This window comes from Rhinoraja longicauda, chromosome 21, assembly GCF_053455715.1.
Source record: "Rhinoraja longicauda isolate Sanriku21f chromosome 21, sRhiLon1.1, whole genome shotgun sequence".
Classification (NCBI taxonomy): Eukaryota; Metazoa; Chordata; class Chondrichthyes; order Rajiformes; family Arhynchobatidae; genus Rhinoraja; species Rhinoraja longicauda.
In genome coordinates, this window is record NC_135973.1 from 17,196,534 (window position 1) to 17,217,717 (window position 21,184).

General features: G+C 40.6%; 1 protein-coding gene across 2 annotated transcripts in view; it reads left to right on the top strand.

Annotated features, from left to right (window-relative positions):
* Positions 1-21,184, top strand: part of usp22 (ubiquitin specific peptidase 22) — a 94,126-nt gene that overhangs the window by 33,024 nt on the left and 39,918 nt on the right. For both annotated transcript variants that reach the window (XM_078417869.1, XM_078417870.1), the window contains exons 2-4: positions 728-860; positions 15,208-15,321; positions 19,129-19,230. In XM_078417869.1, the coding sequence (XP_078273995.1) occupies positions 728-860; positions 15,208-15,321; positions 19,129-19,230 (349 nt within the window). The remainder of the gene's footprint in view (positions 1-727; positions 861-15,207; positions 15,322-19,128; positions 19,231-21,184) is intronic.

Here is a 21,184-nt window from a genome sequence, read left to right on the forward strand (position 1 = left end):
GATTTTCTTCACCTCTCTACATTGCCATCGCCAACTTCTTGGTCTGAAAAAAAAAGTTTATTTAAAACGTTATCTACTGATACAGTCTTATGGACTTTTTTTCTACTTTTGATTGGTCAACGGGCTGGAAGCATAAGGGGATTATTTTCAGCTTGACAACCTGGTGACCAGTGAGTTCAATGCTGAGACATCAGCTGTTTATATTACTTTGTTAACGACTTGGAAGTACCCAGATTTTGTAAATTACAAAACAAAGTAGTGATGTCAGATTGTGAGGATCATATAAATAGAGACAAATTAAAAAAATTGCTGGCCAAAGCAGGGAATTTGAAGAAAAAATTGTAGGAAAATATGATGTTCTTCATTTTGTGAGGAAGGACAAGGGTATCATTGAAATGGAGGAAAAGTACCAAAAATCTGCATAAAGCTCCAAGAGTTTTGGAGGTCTTTGTGCACTGTGCTAAAAGTGCATTTGTTATTTTTTTAATTTAATATGTAATCTGAAACACATCTTTTTGTGCATCTTTGAGCTTCTCCAATCATATAATAGCTTCTGAAAAATATTTAGAATGAAAATTGCAACTTTTCTTTTACTTGCATTTGCCCCAGAATATGAGGGAATGTTACACAAATGAATGGTCATAGATAACCTGAATGAAATGATCCCATGTAATTTTGATTGTTCCTACACCATTTCTTCTGACATTTGTTGTTTTTTCTTTAACAGGCAAAATCTTGCATTTGTCATATGTGTGGTGCTCACCTCAACCGGCTCCATTCCTGTCTATACTGTGTCTTCTTTGGCTGTTTCACCAAGAAACACATACACGAGCACGCAAAGTCTAAGCGCCACAACTTAGGTGAGCACATTGCAAACACCTTTGATTTGTTTTTCATTGCTGATTTTAGAAAGGCTGCATTTAATTTCATTGCTTTGTGACAATATATCTAATGAGTCAATTTCCACATGAAATGAGTAGACATAAAATGTATGCAATTTTTAATATTTGCTTTACTTTAATATTATTCATACTTATGTTTTTAATATAATCTATCGTGTTTCCGTTCATATGCTGGATTAAATTATTATTTCATTATGAAGCTAGTTACAGTGAAATAAATATTTTTTTTAAAGCAAGAAATGGTAAATGTCCAATTTGGATGAGAAAAATCTCAGTTTGATCTAGCTTACGTGAAAAGTGTATGAAAAGGACTGAATGCGAGAAGGAAACATTGAGTATTTTGTCTTTTATATTTTCGATGCTACAAATTATTGTAGTTATTCACTGCCCTTCATGATAAATTGGGGTGAAGTCCTTTGTATTAAAGCTTATTTATCTGGAAGAATGAAATAGACTATAAATGAGTGAGGTAGTATTGGATGTCCAGAAATTTGCATTAAAATGTTTTCAGGAAGTTCTGTGGATTAAAATAAGACTTGGTATATGGTTACAATGTTGAGATTATTGTTTTAACTTCATTTTCTATGCAAATTGCCAGACCATGAATAGATAATGGAAAACTCTGAATCCTTCAGGAATACTAATGACTTAGAAAATGATCTGTGCTTTAATTAATGGGTTTTGCTTGTACTTCCTTGCCTTTTCTTTTTGTATTATTTTTCAGAGCTTTTGCCCAATTTCGGTTAGCTGGGTTATTTTTCATGGCAAAGTTCTGTTTCAAATAATTCTTGAGCAAAATAAATTGCTGTATTGCCCTCTTCTTTTTATGATAAGCCTTTTTAACTTGACCTTCCTTCTTAAACATCTTGCTCTTAACCTTTTCCACATTGGGGAGCTGAGAATGGCCAACAATTATCAGGTAACCTTTTAGCATTGATCTATTTCTAAATTTTGCATCACGAGTTCCAGAAGCCTTTGTTCTTGCATCCTTGTGCTATTTGCAGAATATATTTCCACTTCTTCCCTCTCAACTCACTATTTTATTAGAAAGAAACTGAATTAAACTGGTTAAATGTGTGTTTTCTCTACACAAACCCAAAGTTGATCAACTCATCCTTTTCCAAACATTTAAAAGTATAAGCTCTTCTACAATTTGGTCTGTAATTTCCTGATTTAGAAAGGAACAGGCTTAGACCATATTTTGAAAGGCTGGGGATGCCCAGGTCCTGTTGCATATCCTTCTTTCCCAACCAATCATCATTTAAACCAAAGTAGAGAATCTCACATTTAATAGCATTTAAATATTGACTGCCTTCCACTTACCCAGATCCCCAATTTCTTTAAATTTAGTTTAGTTTAGAGATACAGTGTGGAAACGGGCCCTTCAGCCGACTAGCACACCAATACACACGCAAAGAACAATTTACAATTATACCAAGCCAATTAACCTTCAAATCTGCAGCTTTGGAATGTGGGAGGAAACCGGAGATCCCAGGGAAAACCCATGGAAGTCACAGGGAGAACCATTTACATTCAGTTTTTTTGAGATCTTTTTGTAAGCACTAATCAAAGTTTAATTTTTCTGCCGTTTTACTTCCCAGTTACATCCCACCCATGACCTCATTCCTAACTGTAGCAGACCAACATTTATTTTCACTAACCCTTTTCTCTTCAAATTGTTAGAAAATTGTTTGGAAAGTTTTATCTGTTTCCTTCAAACTTGCTCTTGGGTGCCATCTTCCTCCTCTTAACATTGGTATCCTCTAAATTCGAAATAACTCGCTTGCTGCTTTATATTTCTTTCTTGAACAGAGACCCAAACAGTTCCACTCTACTTCAGTGTAAAGGATTGAGAGTAAGGGATGGCATCCTTGCAAAAGTCAGGGTGTCTCCCTCCCACTCCAATCAGTCTGAAGAAGGATCCCGACCTGAAAGGTTGTCTTTCCATTCCTTAGATGCTGCCCGTACCTCCATTTATTTTGCACAGAAATTAATATTTGTTAGAAGTCATTTAAATCTTTTGTTAGATTCCAGCTTGTGCAGTTTCTCATGTCTCCACCTATTACGGCCAGGCCTTTCTTCACCTCCACCACACAGTTGTCTTTGGAATGCAGTCACCAATGTATTTCTCAATGAAACTGATGACTGATGAATACCTATTCGGGCTGTATAATGTGGTCTTGAACGTGTTCTAGTTACCGATTCAAGGCAGCCCTGAAATAGACCCTTGGCCTCTAGACCACTGCTGTATTACCTTTTTCATTTATAACTCGTGTTTCAGTGTCTGCCTGTAAACTGGCAGACGCAGTACTGACAGATGATCAGACTGGCCAACTTGAAGGTGAGCAATGGTGTACTTGGTGGTGTTGCAGTGATCAAGAGTGTTAACCCCCTGCGTGATGCCGAAGACATGCTGATTATAATTTGGGGAATGCGTTCCTGTAGTTAGCTTGATCAAATTCATCGACAATGATGAACAGGGCATCAAAGTTTGCCATCTCTAGAGAGATGATGACCGAGTGTAATTCATATAATAATAATAATAATAATTCATTCATTTTATATAGCGCCTTATCGCATGCTCAAAGTGCTTTACAAAAACAATTAACATAGAAACAAACAGACAAACTATCCTGACGGAAAAGCGGCGAATAAACAACGCCAGCGTCCTCTCACGTCAGGGTCCGGCAGTAGACATTAAAAAGCACAAGACACACAGATATAATTTTTTACACAAACAGCCATCACAGTGATTGCTCTAGGCATACCCTCACTGTGATGGAAGGCAAAGTCTTATCTCCTCCTCGTTCTTCTCCTGTGGTGCCACGAGGTGATCGAGGCTCCCAACTTTTGAAGCCCCCACCGGGCGATGGAAAGTCCCAGGGCCGAGCCGAGCAGGCCGATGAAAGTCCTGAGCCCCCACCGGGCGATGGAAAGTCCCAGGGCCGAGCCGACCAGGCCGATGAAAGTCCTGAGCCCCCACCGGGCGATGGAAAGTGCTGCGGCCGGGCCACGCAGGGCGATGAAGGGCCTGCGAGCTGGTCGATCGTACCTTGCGCTTCGGGGCGGTCGAAGCTGCTACGGCTGGAGCTCCCAAAAGCCGGTCGCCAGCCAGGGACCTGCGAACTCCCGATGTCGCGGTCTGCAGGGCCCACGGCCGAAGCCTCCGAGATGGTAAGTCCAGGCCCTGCGACCGGAGTCTTTGAGGTCGATCCCAGCTGGAGGCCGCCGACTCCACGATGTTAGGCCGTAGCGCGAACGGAGATACGACACGGTAAAGGTCGCATCTCCGTTGAGGAGGAGATTTGAAAAAAGGTTTCCCCCAACCCCCCCACCACCCCCCCACATACACAGAGTTAAAAATAAAACAAAACGTACATTTAACGACGACAATAGACAAAAAAACAAAAAAAAACACAGAGAGACTGCCGGTGAGCCGCAGCTGCAGAACACAGCCACGCCCCCTATGGTGTCAACCTGGCATTGGCTTGGAGTAGTAGACTGCTGACTAGATGGTAGATGTAAATTCTCCTGGTAGGTAAAGGGGATTACATTTTGTATACAGGTATTCCAGGTCAGGGGGACAGAATTGAGTTAAGACCAATAACCTGTATGAAACTTTCCAATCCGGATTCCGCTCAAACCACTGTACTGAAACTGCGCTCCTCAAAATCACAAACGACATTCTCCTCTCCTCCGACGCTGGCAACCTCAACATCCTCATCCTACTTGACCTCAGCGCCGCCTTTGACACCATAAATCACTCCATTCTCCTCACCCGACTTGAAACCTCCCTTAACATCACCGGCACAGCCCTATCCTGGTTCAAAACTTACCTCTCTGACAGACACCAGTTCATCTCCATTAACAACTGTAAATCCCCCACCGCTCCCCTCCCCCAAGGTGTCCCCCAAGGCTCAGTCCTTGGCTCCCTCCTCTTCATCCTCTACCTGTTCCCCCTTGGTCAATTAATCCGCCGTCATGGTCTCAACTTCCACTGCTTCGCCGATGATATCGAGCTCCTCATCTCCACCAAGTCAATCTCCCCCACCACACACTCTACACTGACAAACTGCATTACTGAAATAAAATCTTGGCTTCAAACAAACTTCCTCAAACTCAATTGCAACAAATCTGAAATCATCATCATTGGTCCAAAAACGCTCACCAAATCCACCCAAAACGTCATCCTCAACATTGATGGTCTCCCAGTATCCACCTCACCTCACATCCGGAATCTTGGAATCATCCTTGATCAAACTCTCCTTCGACAAACACATCAAACACATCACAAAGACAGCCTTCTTCCACCTCAAAAACATTGCCCGTCTCCGTCCATCCCTCTCCTCCACAGCTGCAGAAACCCTCATCCACGCCTTCATCACCTCCCGTCTGGACTACTGCAACAGCCTCCTCTATGGCGCACCCTCAAAAATCATCAATAAACTTCAATACATTCAAAACTCCGCTGCCCGTCTACTCACACACACCTCGATCCGTGACCATATCACCCCCGTCCTTTATAAACTCCACTGGCTCCCCATCCCCCAGAGAATCCAGTACAAAATCCTCCTCATAACCTACAAAGCCCTCCATAACCTGGCCCCATCCTACCTGACCGACCTCCTCCACAGGCACACTCCCACTTGCACCCTCCGCTCTGCCGCTGCCAATCTCCTATCCCCCCACATCCGGACTAAACTCAGATCCTGGGGGGACAGGGCTTTCTCCATCGCTGCTCCCACCCTATGGAACTCACTACCCCAAACCGTTAGAGACTCCTCCACACTCACCACATTCAAAACATCGCTGAAGTCTCACCTGTTCAGTACTGCCTTCAACCACTGAAGGTCACCTCACCTTCTGTCTCCTTTCTCTGTTCATTTATTTATCTACTTATTTATCTATTTATTCATTTCCCTATGTTCTCAAAATCTCTGTAAAGCGTCTTTGAGTATATGAAAAGCGCTATATAAATAAAATGCATTATTATTATTATTATTAAGACTGTCACAAAGCAGTCACCAAAAAGCAGATGCTGTTGCCTTTCCTGCTGCCTGAGGATACTGAAGAGTCCACACTTTGAATGGAGAAAACGTCGGGTTGTATAGCAGGGTCAGGTGAGTCAGATGTGAACCATGTTTCAGTGAAACAAAGAACACAATATGGGCCCTTTTTGCCAAACACGTGCCCAGTCCGCAAAGGCCTACTGGATCTCCTGGTTGCTAACCATTTTAACTGCTTTTCCCATATTGAACATTGGCCAGAAGTGTGCTGAGGAGGGTAGGCCAAAATCCAAGTTGTCTCAGCCACTCCTGGAGCAAACTCACCCCACCCTAACTGCCCACGCTTCCTTGCTGGTAGGTACTCAAGGGTGTGCCAATAGCAGTCGGGTCTAATAACATTTGGTAATTCCGAGAGTTCCTTTGATGTAGCGGTGATCGACAGGAGAATTTCAGCACTGTAACTGATGATTTTCTCAGTGCTGGAATGGATAGATAATAAGGAGAAACTATCATAAAAGACTGTTTTAATTGTATTTAAGAGGAGCTTCATGTAAATATGCTGCAAAATCTACAATGACAGGATTATGGTTTACCATTGTATGTTTGGCTCATTTTCTCTTTAATTCCATCCCACGCCCTATATTACCATACCTGTTTGACAACATAATATATTTTTGCCTCTGCTTTCTTAGCTCTACTTACAAACATTCCATGATTTACTAGACCGATGTCTGGTCTTGCCTTCACATTGATGTCCATCCAACCACCTACCCTTTGTGTCTGCAATCTAAAATTATGAATATCCTGGATGTTCTGTTTCTGTCCTTGGTCACCCTCAGCTATGTCTCTGGAAGAGCAACAGTATCACAACCTTTATCGATTTGCGCTGTGTTCACATCTCCTTTGCTGTGAATATTAAGCAAAATGTTTGACTTATTTTCAGCATTATTCAGCTTTTTGCTCCATGACCCAATTTTCCCCCTCTTTTGTTTTCATTGTTTCCACTTTTTTTAAACTTTGTTCCTGTCCTTTCCCCTTCTCCCTGCTCAAGTTATTTGCCACCACCCTAGTAGAAATTCCCCTACACAGAACAAGCACATTCTACTGGCATTACTGTACATTAAGTTTCCTTCCAGCCAATGTTCATTAGCTTTGTTGATTATTTTTTATTTCAATTTGGAGATTATAATTTGAATCTCCAAATTTTTCAAATGCAGTTCAAATATTTGAACGAGATTTGCAGATTTAGGTTGAATTTCTTTTGCAAATATTTAAATTAAGTGTAAGGTAGACACAAAATGCTGGAGTAACTCAGCAGGATAGGCAGCATCTCTGAAGAACATGGAAGAAAATTAAGTGTCATGAAGTATGGATTACAAAGTAAGCAATGAGGACCTGTGGAAAAGAACAAGCCAGGATCCCATTGACTTACAAATTCGAAAGAGAAAATGGAGTTGGATTGGACACACCCTCAGAAAACCTGCCACAAACATCACCCGGCAAGCCCTGAAATGGAACCCCCAAGGAAAAAGGAAAAGAGGTTGCCCCAGGAATAGCTGGAGAAGAGGTGTACAGGCAGAAATGTCTGGGAGGGGCTCAACTGGGGAGATCTCGAAAGAGCTGCCAACAACCGAGTGAGGTGGAGGACATTTGTCAATGGCCTATGCTCCCTAGAGGAGCCAAGGGCTTAAGAAGAAGTAGAAAGATGAAGTATGGATTATCTGTGTCTGTCAGGAGGCTGTTAACTTAAGGAATGTAAGAATCTAGATTCACATGGCCAGTTCAAATTCATTCGTCCATTGTACATCAGTGGCATGCTTTCCCATTTATATTTTCTATCCCTCATGAGAAAGTGCCCTGATTTTATTGTAGCAACAAGGAACTGCAGATGCTCGTTTACAAAAAAAGGCTCAAAATGCTGGAGTAACTGAGTGAGGTAGCATCTCTGAAGAACATGGAAAGATGACGTTTTGGGTCGGAACCATTCTTCAGACATTGAAGGGAGAGTGGGGGAAAGAAAGCTAGAAAAGAAGGGCACGACAAAGTCTGGCAGGTATAGAGGTAAGGGATTTTTTGATGGTTGGATAAAGGCCAGAGATGAAAAGACAGAAGGTGTGAGACAAAAGGTTTGAGTTGTTCATTGTGAAGCTAGAGGAAAGAATTTAGATCCAGAGGTGTGCGCTTTCACACTTCTATACCTCTTGCTTGATGGGAGAATGACCGGAGTCAGACGTCCTTGATTATGCTGGTGGCCTTGCTGAGACAGTGTGGTGTAAATGGAGTCAATGGAAAGGAGGTTGTTTATGTGATGGTCTGGGCTGCACCCACAATTTTCTGCAATTTCTTGTGATCTTGGAAGGAACTGTTCTCGTATCCCGATAAAATGCTTTCTATGGCACGTCCGTAGGTTGGTGAGAGTTGTTGAGAACATGCTGAACTTCCCAGGCATGTGAATTTTCCCAGATTTCCACGTTTTAAAAATCCATTTCCCGCACTTTTTGCATGATTTCTGCGTTTTTCATTTAGCCAAAATCGTGTTTACCAACGGAGAAATCGGATCGAAATAAAGAAAATAAACACTAGGGTTCCACTAGAGGTCGCTAGGGGTTCCGCGAGAAATAGCTGCTAATCATTGAAATCCGGACAAAATTACGAGAGCCCACTTGAAATCCCCCTGCCCTGGAAGTCTCCCTGAAAATATGGCACCTAGGCTGGGCAAGGCAGCCAATCTCGACCTCATCAGGACTTCCACGGCCAATCGGTGGGTTGAATTTGCAACCTGCGGCCAGGGCTCTGGAACTCCAGCCCGGCTGGAGCCAGCCCATCAATCTCCATAGCCGACTTCCTTGGCCGGCTGGATAAACCAACAAAGCTCTGGAACCAAGAGTGCCAGAAAATCAGTGGTGGAACTGTAATGAGTAAATATTACATTTAAGTGCAAGATTATATAACTAAATTAATAAAAATATTTAAAATGTTATTAGCATACAGTGATATATTCACATTATTTTGTAATGTGTTTTTCCTGTGAAATGCACTAAAAGAGGCTTGAAACTGGTAATTTTATGTGTAAATTTTCACATTTTTCCCACTTTTTTTTACCCCCACTGTACGCCTCACACAAGCGCTTGGCTCTTTTCCTCTTTTTTTGACCTCACTCACATGCCTAACTTCCTAAGACATCTAAAGAAATAGAGGATTTGGTGTGCTTTCTTGGTCGTTGCTTTGATTTGGGTGATCCAAGACATGTTGCTGGTGATATTTGTTCCTATGAATTTGAAGCTTTCAACCATCTCTACTTTGATGCCATCAATGCATACTGCTATACAAAATATATATATATATATATATATATATAATAGTTTTGCTTTCTGAAGTCGATTACTATGTCTTGCTGACATAGAGAGAAACGTTGTTGTCGACATCAGGTCACAAGGTTCTCAATTTCCTTCCTGTACTCCGTCTCTTCATTATTTGATATCTAAAACTGGAAAATTTAATGCTCACACCATTTGGGTGTAAGTTACCCAAGTAGATTGAGGTTCTAGTCCTTCCCCCAAACGGAACAAGGATGGAATTCCCCTGATCCTTGCCTTTCACCCCACCCAACTCTGCCTCCAACGTTTCCATCACCTCCAACATAATCCCACCACCAGTCACATCTTCTCATCCCCACCCCTATTTGCGTTCCGCAGCTCCCCGGATACTTCCTCCGCAACCACTGGAGATGTAACACCTGCCTCCCCTCCAACCTCCTCCCTCTCCTCCATCCAGGGATCTCAGTTGTCCATCGAAGTGAGATAGAGGATTGCATGTGATGCATCCGATGTCCTCGATGTGGCTTCCTGTACATTGGCGAGACTAAACTTTATATGGTGCCCATTTCGCCAAATATGTGCTCAGTCCGCAAAGGCCTACTGGATCTCCTGGGTACTAATCAATTTAACTGCTTTTTCCGTATTGATCTTTCTTTCCTGGGCCTTTCCATTGCCATAGTAAGAGCACAAGCAAACTGGAGGACCAGCAACCCAACAGTATGAACATTAAATTCTCCAATTTTAAGTGACTAACCCTACCGCCCACTCTCCCTACTACAATCAGTCTGAAGAAGGGTCCCGACCTGAAATGTCACGTATCTATTTTCTCCTGGGAAGTTGCCTGGCCTACTGTGAATTCAGCATTTTGTCCTATCTCTCCTATCTTGTAGCTTTCAACCCCCACCCCTCACCCCCACAATCAGTATGAAGAAAGGTCCCGACCTGAAACATAACCTATCCATGTTTTCCAAAGATGCTGCCTGACCTGCTGAGTTACTCTAGCACTTTGTGTCTTTCTCTGGTTTTTATTAACCTTCATGATTTATTTTCCCTCCATGCTTCCACCCAGTTAATTATAACGGCTTGAGTACATGGTCATTTGCACATTCTATTGTTTCTGCACATGCTGGCTTTAAAGATACCAGATAGAACGGATGTCATCTTTGCTTTTGAATTTTTAGTAAACGTTTGGATGGATGTTTCTGGATGAGAAAATTAGAGATAACATAGAGAAATTCTTGGATTACGGGGCCAGTACATGTAATAAGATCTGCATGTAATAAGATTTGGTAGCATGTGGTATGTGTAAAACTACAATTCAGTGTTGTTAAAGCTAATAATATATATTTTTAATGTTACTGTGAAGAAATGCTGTTACTATGGTCATATGTGGAAATCATTTCCTGGGAAAAAGTTGAAGCATTTTTACAATGAAAGGGTTAAAGATGGCCTGTGGCAAAGTAATGAAATCCAAGGGCAGAATGTTTTGTCTTTGTTGTACTTCCAAGAATTGGTTGTGTATCAGTACAATCTTTCATATTGGACCCGGTTGTAAGTCACCCCGTTTCAATTGGGGACAGGGAAACTCAAAGGGACTTTGGCAATAAAGCATATTAAAAATCTGCATACATTAAATTTTAAAAAAAAACATAAAAGCAAACACTGCTTCACAGTTGTTTGGGTTACGGAGATTCTGCTCCACAGAATTCTCAAATGAATCTCTCAGAATCTGGACAGAATAAAATTTGCTCTTGGAATTTTTTAAAGGCTAATTTTTGTTTGAAAACTTGAGCCCCTTGACACAATTTTGAGTTGCGATCAGGGCTGTTTTCTAGAAACACAACCCCATTTGTCTAGAGAGGCCATCCCATTTCTCCCATTGGGAGGATAGGGCGTACAGAGAACTGATCAAGGAGTTTGTGGACTGGTGCCAGCGGAACTGCCTCCGGATCAACATGGGGAAAACCAGGGAGATGGTGGTTGATTTCCGCAGGCGCAGCCAGGTCCCCCCTGACACCGGTGAACATCCAGGGAATGGACATCGAGAGGGTGGATTCTTATAAGTACCTGGGTGTCTACCTCAACAATAAACTGGACTGGACTGAAAACACCGATGCGCTATACAGAAAGGGCCAGAGCCCTTTTCTTTCCTGGATATGGAGGGATATGGGTTGTGTGCAGCTAGATATGTGATGCTCTTGGCATCATGTTTGGCGCAGATATTGTGTTCTTGTCCTATACAGTTCTATGTCCTATGAATAATATAGTACTTTTACTTTCTACTATCATGATTAAGAATTATGTCCATTTTTGCTTCGGTTTGTTCTATTTTTAATTACCTAACAAATTAAAATATAGTTTTGGTCTTTGAAATTCTTGGTTTCATTATCATTAGTCATTGTGGGAGTATAGTAATGATTAAATGCTTTAAGACTAAGTGGAAGAGATTCGTCAGCCAATCATTAATGTCTGTGATGAAGTCTTAGAGTTATTGTTCAAATTGAATGGTAAAAAAACCATGTTGGCTGCATTCTGTTCATTTGCAATTTCTGCTGGGCATGTTCATAATGCAGAGTACCACAATGTATTCCATTTATCTTACTCATAAAGGAACTAATTGCTTGCAAAAAGTTATATAAATAATGGAGCAAACGAAGAGGCGATAGCAGTGAGGGATTGTGATGTTTGGGTGGGTGACAGAAGTTATTGCAATGGTTTAAAGTTAACAGGGCAGGTGGCCTATTTTTTTTGCTGAAGTATTTTTTGATTTTTGTAACATCAGCAAAGTGTATTACTTCCTCAAACTTCAGTTTGTTCACACCTCTATCTTCTCATACTCTTTTGCTGAGATAATAGAGCAAACATATTTCTTTCCAAAGCACTGCTGCAGATGCTGGAAATCTGAAATAAAACTGAAAATTTTGGATTTATTTAGCAGGTCTGACAGCATCTGCAGCATTGGCACATGCAAGGGATCAAATACCAAGATAAGAGTGGAAGGAGAATTGACAAGTAACTGAAGGCTCAGGGGCACCCTTCTGGACTGAATGGAGACATTTTGAAATAACATTATTGTTGCAGGTTGAACTTTCATCAGTTTTATACAGTTTTATTGCCAGCTGGTTAACTGAAATTGTTTAATTTAATGTTGAGTTCCAAGGGCTGATGTGTGGTTTTGTTGGCACATGCAAGGGATCAAATACCAAGATAAGAGTGGAAGGAGAATTGACAAGTAACTGAAGGCTCAGGGGCACGCTTCTGGACTGAATAGAGACATTTTGCAAAATGGCCATAGCATCTGAATTTTGGTTTCTGTACTGGAGATTGGATTGTGAGGACGGAATGCAGTGCGCTAAATTTTTATTTTTTATTTCCAGCAGCTACAACGCTTTCTCTTTTTTGTTTTCCTCTACTTTTATCCATTTTTTTCCCTTTGCATAACCTCAAAACGGATCAGCTATGACGTAACTAGCCTTCAGTGCCCTCTGAGCTGTCACCACCATTATTTGCATTTGGTCTCATGATTTCTAGCTTATCACAAGTGCCCCTTTGCTCATTTCTACATTCTCTTCAACTTGAAGTATATTTGATTTTCAATTTTCCAAATTCTGACACTGTTATGTTAACTGTAGTTCTTGTTCCACACATACAGGTTAATCTGAGTGTCTCCAGTGTTTTTTTTATTTTGTATCTCCAACATCTGTACCTTTTTATTTCAGTTTTTGTGCTATTTATAAATCAAAATCCTCTGCCACTGTTGCCAAACTTGACTATTTTTATGCAACATCCCTTTGAAGATGTTAATTTTTAAAAGATTCATTAAGCATAATTTAAGTTTTGAAAATCCATGTCTTCCTTTAATTGTATTTTGATTTTTTTTAATGTCTTGCTGCTACTAGTTTAAGAATGGATTCTGTATAATTTAGTTTTGTTTATTATTGTCAAGTGTACCAAGGTACAGTGAAAAGCTTTTATTTGTCTGCTATTCTAGTCAAAGTACTATATGTGATTACAATCAAGTCAAGGGCGGCACGGTAGCGCAGCGGTAGAGTTGCTGCTTTACAGCGAATGCAGCGCTGGAGACTCAGGTTCGATCCTGACTACGGGTGCTGCACTGTAAGGAGTTTGTACGTTCTCCCCGTGACCTGCGTGGGTTTTCTCCGAGATCTTCGGTTTCCTCCCACACTCCAAAGACGTACAGGTATGTAGGTTAATTGGCTGGGTAAATGTAAAAATTGTCCCTAGTGGGTGTAGGATAGTGTTAATGTACGGGGATCACTGGGCGGCACGGACTTGGAGGGCCGAAAAGGCCTGTTTCCGGCTGTGTGTATATATATGATGATGAACCACAGTGCAACATATAGTACAAGATAAAGATAATTAAAGATAGTTCAAAGATCTACAATGAGATAGTTCCGAGGTCAGGACCGCACTCTAGCAAATGAGAGGGCCGTTCAATTGCCTGATAACAGCTGGGAAGAAACTGTCCCTGAATCTGAAGGCATGCATTTTTGAACTTCTGTACCTCTTGTCTGATGGGAAAGGGGAGAAGTGGGAGTGACTGGGGTGAGACTGGTCCTTGATTATGCTGGTGGCCTTGCCGAGGCAGCATGAAGTGTAGATGGAGTCAATGGAAGGGAGGTTGGTTTACATGTTGGTGTGAGATATGTCCACAACTCTGCAATTCTTTGCGGTCTTGGATGGAGCTGTTGCCAAACCAGGCTGTGATGCATTCAGATAAAATGCTTTCTGCCACGCATCTGTAGAAGTTGGTGAGGATTGTTGAGGACGTGCCAAATTTCCTAAGCTTCTAAGGAAGTAGAGGCATTGGTTGCTTTCTTGGCCATAGCTTTGGTGTGGCTGATCCAGGAAAAATTGCAGGTGATATTTATTCCAAGGAACTTTCTACTTTGGCACCATCATCGTATATTGGGGTGTTTGTACTGCTTTGCTTCTTGTAGTCAATCACAATCTCCTTTGTCTTGCCAACGTTTAGGGAGAAGCTGTTGTATTGGTGCCAATTTACAAGGTTCTCAATCTTCTTTCCGTACTCCATCTCATCATTACTTAATATCCGGCCCACTATGGTGGTGTCGTCTGTGAATTTGTAAATTGAGTTGAATTGGTATTTGGCTGCACAGTATATAGGAGTGTATAAGGAGAATGGAAGGGGACTGAAAACGCATCCCTGTGGGGCATCTGTGTTGAGCATTAACATAGAGGATGATTTATCACCCATCCTCACTGATTGTGGTCTGTTGGTCAGAAAGACCAGGATCCAGTTGCAGATGTGAGTGCTGACTCCAAGTTCCCAAAACATCATCTATCTCCAAGTTCTCTAGAAATGCAGCCTGACCCACTGAGTTACTCCAGCACTTTGTATCTTTCTTTTTTAGGGTTGTGTAGGTTGGTTCAAGAACCTGATAGTTGTTGTAAAGTAGTTGTACTTGAAGCTAGTACTGTAGGTCTTCAAACTTTTGTACCTCCTGCCAAATGATAGTAACAAGAGGAAGGCATGGCTCGTATGGCAGTGATCATTAATGTCAGAGGCTGCCTTTTTGAGGCAGCACTTCATGTTCATGCTTTTGATGCTGTGCCCGTGTTGGACCAGGCTGATTCTCGTAGCCTCTTTTCTCCCTGTGCAATGTAATTGCCATACCAGGCCATGATATGATAAGTTGGGATACTTTCTATAGTGCATATGTAATCTCGGGACATTGTTAATTTCAAAATTACCTTGATGTCATGGTGCTATTTATTTGAAACAATTTAGCAACTTAATTTTAAAGGAATGAAAGAAATATGCATCAGTAATACTTGGAAAAAGTAAGGGATCGCTCATGTGGTTCATGTACATACATGTTTTCCATACATGTAATTTTCTTTCACACCCTGTACTTGATTACAGTTTGGAACTTTTTGTCAAAAGGTGGTTATTGCTGACCCCTTAATGTTTATTTATTATTTTCTTCTCTCCTTCAGCCATAGACCTCTTGTATGGAGGTATATATTGTTTTATGTGTCAAGATTATATATATGACAAAGACATGGAACAAATTGCCAAAGAAGAACAAAGAAAAGCATGGAAGTTGCAAGGTAAGTGGCACAAATGTTTTTTTTACATTTTGGTTCCTTTTGGGATTTGGTCAAGGATGCTTTGAGGAAATGTAACAAATATAGTCGGGAAGGTCTAATACACTGGGTGGAGCCATCCAATATAATAAACTATCCAATATTTGATTATTATGAATCATTGAGGGCAAAGGCATTTAGTGAGGCATTAGTTATGAAATTTGGATAAGCTATTGTTTATGCGGGTAGAAAACAAGGCTGGTAAGAAGAGTCCTTCTGCCATTGTGTCTGGAGATGACAATTTTAACCAATTCATACAATTTTAACACATTCTAACCTGCCACTCAAATGTAGAGTTTTTGACTGGTATTTCATATTGTGGGTACATGAGAGACTGCAGATGCTGGAATTGTGAGCAAAAAAAACAGTGCTCGAGGAAGTTAGAGGGTCAGGTAGTATCTGTGGGGAGATTGGACAGATGATGTTTTGACTCGTGACCCTTTTTCAGATTGAAGGAATCCTGACCTGAAACATCCCCTGCCCATTTCCTCTTCAGATGATGTTTGACCCACAGAGTTCCTCCAGCACTTTATTTTTTTCATTCATATTGTGGGGTTAGTCTTGTATAACCTTTGTCCAACTGACATTAACCACTGGGCCGAGTGGCCATTTTCAGTGTTATAAATATCTGATTTTTCTGTACAAAAATAAGTAATTTATTCATTCACAAGTGTTTTTAATTAAAAAACAAAAAAATCCTTTTAACTTTTAAAGACTGATAGAGGAAATTAACAAGTTTTAAAAAGTTGGTTAAAGCCAGGAGACTAAGGACTGATGTTCAGAAGCTAAAAGTAGGAGGATGTGACCAGTAGTTTCCCAGGCTATTTTTGCATCGTGTATGGTGGCTGGAATTGCACATGTGCCTCATAACCAATAAAGATGAGTGGTATTGTCAGCAATGCGGATGGTTGCATTAATCTGTTAGTAAGTTCAGCAAAGTTGTAGCCAGTGGTTATCGTTTTAGTGTGATCCACTTTGGACTATTGAAGGCTAGAATAGTACTTTCTACACAATGAAGTGGTAAATGCAGAGGAGATGCAAAGAGGAGATTGAATCCATGTGCACATATGATTAAATTGTCCCCAACAGAGACAGAAAATCAAGACTAGGCTAATGAAATGCAAACCTTTATGAAGTCGCAGTTATGCAGCACAGAAATGGACCCTTTGGCCCGTCATATCCCTGACAACTATTTATCCTTCGACATTATCTCATTTGCCCATGTTAGGTCTGCATCATCCCATGCCTCTCCTATTTAAGTGTCTGTATAAATGCCTTTTAAGCATAGTGATTATAACTGATTCCACCATCTCATGTGGTATTGATTCCAGATATATTCACCTCTTGATAAAATACCCTCACAACCCAAAGACGTGCAGGTTTGTAGGTTAATTGGCTTCTATAAATTATCCCTGGAGTGCAAGATAAAACTAGTGTAAGGTTGATCGGTTGTTAGTGCGGATTTGGTTGGCTGAAGACCCTGTTTCCATGCTGTATCTCTAAAACTATAAAACTAAATTTCTTGAAACTAGGCAACATCCTAGTGAATCCTCTCCAGTGTAAACACCTCCGTCCAATAATGCAGCGATCAGAAGTGCACACAATATTCCAAGTGCATTTTAACCCAATGTTTTGTGAAATTGCAATATCACGTCCGGTCTTTTCTTTTCCGTGGCCTATCAATGCAAGTATGCCAACTAAAACCGAGTCTGTTCATTCCCTCCAGAGGTTGCTTGATTGAGGGATACATATTGATTGTTGCCAGAGAGAATTCCCCTGATTGTCGTTCATATCTCATTCATCTTGGAGGACACATGGTTTTCAGTCCTTAGTGTACTTTCAATGATACATTGTTGTCAATCTAGAAATTGCACTAGAGTTTCAACATGCAGAGACCAGTTAATGAGTTGAGCCTTTCCACCTGTGTTGTCTTGCAATCCTCAACCAGTTTGCATAGAAAGGAAAACCATTTAAAATCCCAAAGTTGGCACATCATTATAGTAATGTGTATGCTTATGCTTTGCCAAAAATGCTAATGTGTCTGCTGATGTAGGGCATGTTGGAAAATTAGGCCGCATTTGTGGGAATAGATGAACAAAGATTGAAGCTCAGAAAACTGGGGAGAAAGTTTAGCATTAACAGACCTCCCAACCCTTCCGAATTTGGCGGAAAGTTTCCGCTTTCTTATTTAATTTGTGCCGTACCGACTTCACCTCACGTTTTTCCGCAAATCATATGCCTCGCCGCTGGCCAGTCTCACCTCGCCGCTGGCCCTGCCTCGCCCCCTGGCCCCACCTCACCGTGCCGCTGGCCGGGTCTCGCCTCGCCGCTGGCCCCGCCTCGCTGCGGAGCGTGCGGCCTGTTGAGGGGATGGGGTGCGGGGCAGGGGATGGGGGAAGTGGGGGTCAGGGGGGTGGAGGAAGGGAGGAGGGGAGTGGGGTGGGAGGGGGGATGAGGGGGAGTGGAGGTGGAGAGGGGAGGGCGGGAGTGGGGGGAAAGGGGGGAGGGGAGTAGGGTAGGCAGGAGTGGGGGGCGGGAGTCGTGAGTGAGGGGAGGGCGGGTCGAGGGGAGGAGAAATGGGGGGGCAGGGGGGTGGGAGGAGTGGGGGGGACATGGACTGTTGTGATTTGCTGTTGAAGACCACTGGAACAAGTATGTCTTCAATGAAATTAGGTATTTGCATTTTTAAATGAAACTTTTCTTCATAACTTAGTCATACATTTTGTGTAAGGAAAAAGCAAAATAGAGAAAACAAAACAATTATTTCGTTGTGTTGTAAAAAATATTTCTGTTCAATAACATTTCTATAAATTACAGAATATGCTCATGATAGGCCTGACATTGTGCATGTAGTCCAAGAACTACAGACTGGTGGAAATAATAGTCGTTTTGCACACGTGAATGTAGCGCAACGCGTAAGCGCATTTGGCGTGCTTACTTTTTTTGCTGAAAAGTTGCATTACGTGCCATATTATGAAGTTTGATGTAAAATTCTGAATTTTGGACATTAAAATTCTGAATTTTGGACATCAAAATTCTGAATTTGTAAAATCAAATGTTGGGAGGTCTGCATTAAATATATTCAGATAGTTGGGTGTTGACACAGGCGAGAAGACCACACTTCATTCCCAGATGTCACTTGAAATGTGAATTTTGGAAATGTTTTGCTTAAATATATAATAACATGATAAATATATTTATATATAATATATAATAACATGATAAATACATTTATTTGCCCCCATTTGTAGGACCAATCCAGAAAATTAGACAAATAAAGTACATTGCTATCTGAAATAAAGTACATTGCTGCTTCAATAAATATGACTTGCATTGAGAATGTCAGTAAATATACTGCTTCAATAAATATGACTTGCATTGATTTGACTTCTTCACCTTTACCTTAAACCTGTGTGCTAATCCTGGGTAATATCCATTCTGAGGAATAGTCATGGGGCTTCTTGGATCTGGCTTGTCTGAAGTACATAAAATTACCAAATGATGGTCAGATACTGAGCTTTGCTTCGGTGACCTCAAGGAGGAATTGCTCTTGTGGGTCATGAAATTGATTTCCTTATTTCTGGAATAATCAATGTTCCATTAGCCAGATGGCAGACTTTTTTTTTAAATCAATTTTTGAAATTGCTCGATGCAATTGCTCGATATGGGTTTAAAATTTATGAAAATTTAGAAAAATATTTTGGGTTAAATGTCTCTGTCTTGATGTAATGAATTTATGAAGGTCTGAAATATCCTTTTAAATTTTTTTAGGGGTTGGTGAAAAGTATTCAACATGGGAACCAACAAAAAGAGAATTGGAGCTGCTACGGCACAATCCTAAACGGAGGAAAATAACTACAAATTGTACCATTGGTAAGTGAATGAGAATTTGGGAAAATGGGGCCACAAGCTTTTGTGGGTGAAAATAACACCAATGTCAGAATTACATTTAAATTATGGTTGGAGATTGAAAGGTTTGCGTCTACCATATTAGGTTACCGTATGAAGTAGAAAATCACCAAGCAACTTGAAATAGTCTCTATTACAATCCTGAAAGTAGAGCTGCAAGACGGCTTTCTTCTTAATTTTTTTAATTTTCCTATCAATTGTCATAGTCTTTGATTGTTGTCAAGAAGTTTTGGGTAAGTATTAATTTATGTGCCAGAGATTAATAACATTGAATTTTACTTACATGGGTCTGGAAATGGATATCAAGAAAGAAATGTCCAGTTGCTAACATTTGCATGGTGGTTAGCATCCTCAAGAAAAATACTTTTGTTGATATCCTGACTTAAGCTGTATTTATTTTCTGTTGCACATGACCACTTATGGCCATTCTGGTTAGAGCAACCAATTGCTAATATTTTTGATTGCTAATATTTTTGAATGCTAATTCTGAGATTTGGGTATTTACATTGATACTGAAGTTTAGAATCTCCAATCTAGTCTTTCCTGAATGTCATTGAAGTAACCAAACCAAAGAGCAAAAAAAACAATGATGGTGAAAATATTCAAATTAACAGGAAAATTTAACACAAGATTAAAACAAAACCCATCCTAATGTACTTATTATCTCAGCACTCGTGAGGTTTGATTCACATTAAGAATATCTTAGTTGAAAAATCTTGTCAGCACAATAATAGATGACCAGTGCTTGCCAGCTCTTAGGCCACTTTGCCTATTTGTTTTAAGGATTTGGTGCAATATAATCCATGGTGAGATTGAAATGCAATTCTGTACCGAGACATGACCTAAATTTTTTAAGAATAAGTCTCCCTCTTCCGGTTTGACATCATGTTAAATGTAATTCCATGGAAGTTGCATACTGGATTGGGGCATTCATCCCATCCATCAACTGGTACGGTTCCATTACCAGTTTCCATGTGTGCATTTTGACCACCAAGCGTAGTAGTACTAATCTGTTGGAGCCTGTTGTTTCTTTAATTCTTTGTATATTATAAGATATTACTAATTTTAGACTTATTCATAATGTTAAACATGAGCTATACTTAAACCATTATAGCATTCTTGTGTTTTTTTTCCTGATCTTTTGGCATATTTGAAGAGGGTTTTGTGTAGGTTAAACCTGTTTGGAATTAACTGCGTTTATTGCAAATTATGTTATCGTAACTCTCCATTTGATTCATTTGCAGTCTAGAAAATGGCCTTCTGGCCCATCTTGATTAGGTACTAGCTCTTAAGTAATTAGATGGAATCTCAGTTTCTTGATTTTTGCATTTTAAATATTTATTTTCCAAAGCGTGCTTTGCCATCAGGATGAAGCATTATTTCGATTGTAAACGAGAAACAGTGTCCATGTAGCAGTTCAGTTCCATTAAGACCCATATTGTGCTTTGAAGGATACTAATGTTCATAACTCTAGTATTGGTATTCTAGATCATTCTAAAACAAAATACCTGTGTTTTTCTTTTCTGATGTCTGTCATTACTTGATATTTTCCCTAAATCCTGATTTGCTTTCAGTCTTAGCTCTATTCATGTTGCAATGATGTTGCTTTATATCCCCAGCTACTGATCATTGACCCAATGAATGCTGCCTTCCATGAATGTAAAACCTGCTTGTGGTCTGTATTATAAATTGCTGCTTTGGGCATGTTTGTGCCCTTGCACATAGGATATTGTATAGAGTCATACAGCACAGAAACAAGTAATTTGGCCCAACTTGCCCATGCCGACCAAGAGCCCCATCTACACTAGTCCCATCATCTGTATTTGGCCCACATCCCTCCAAACCTTTCCTATCGGTGTCGCTATCCAAATATCTTAATTTCCCCCCCATAATATTTTAATGACCTAGTGTGTACTTC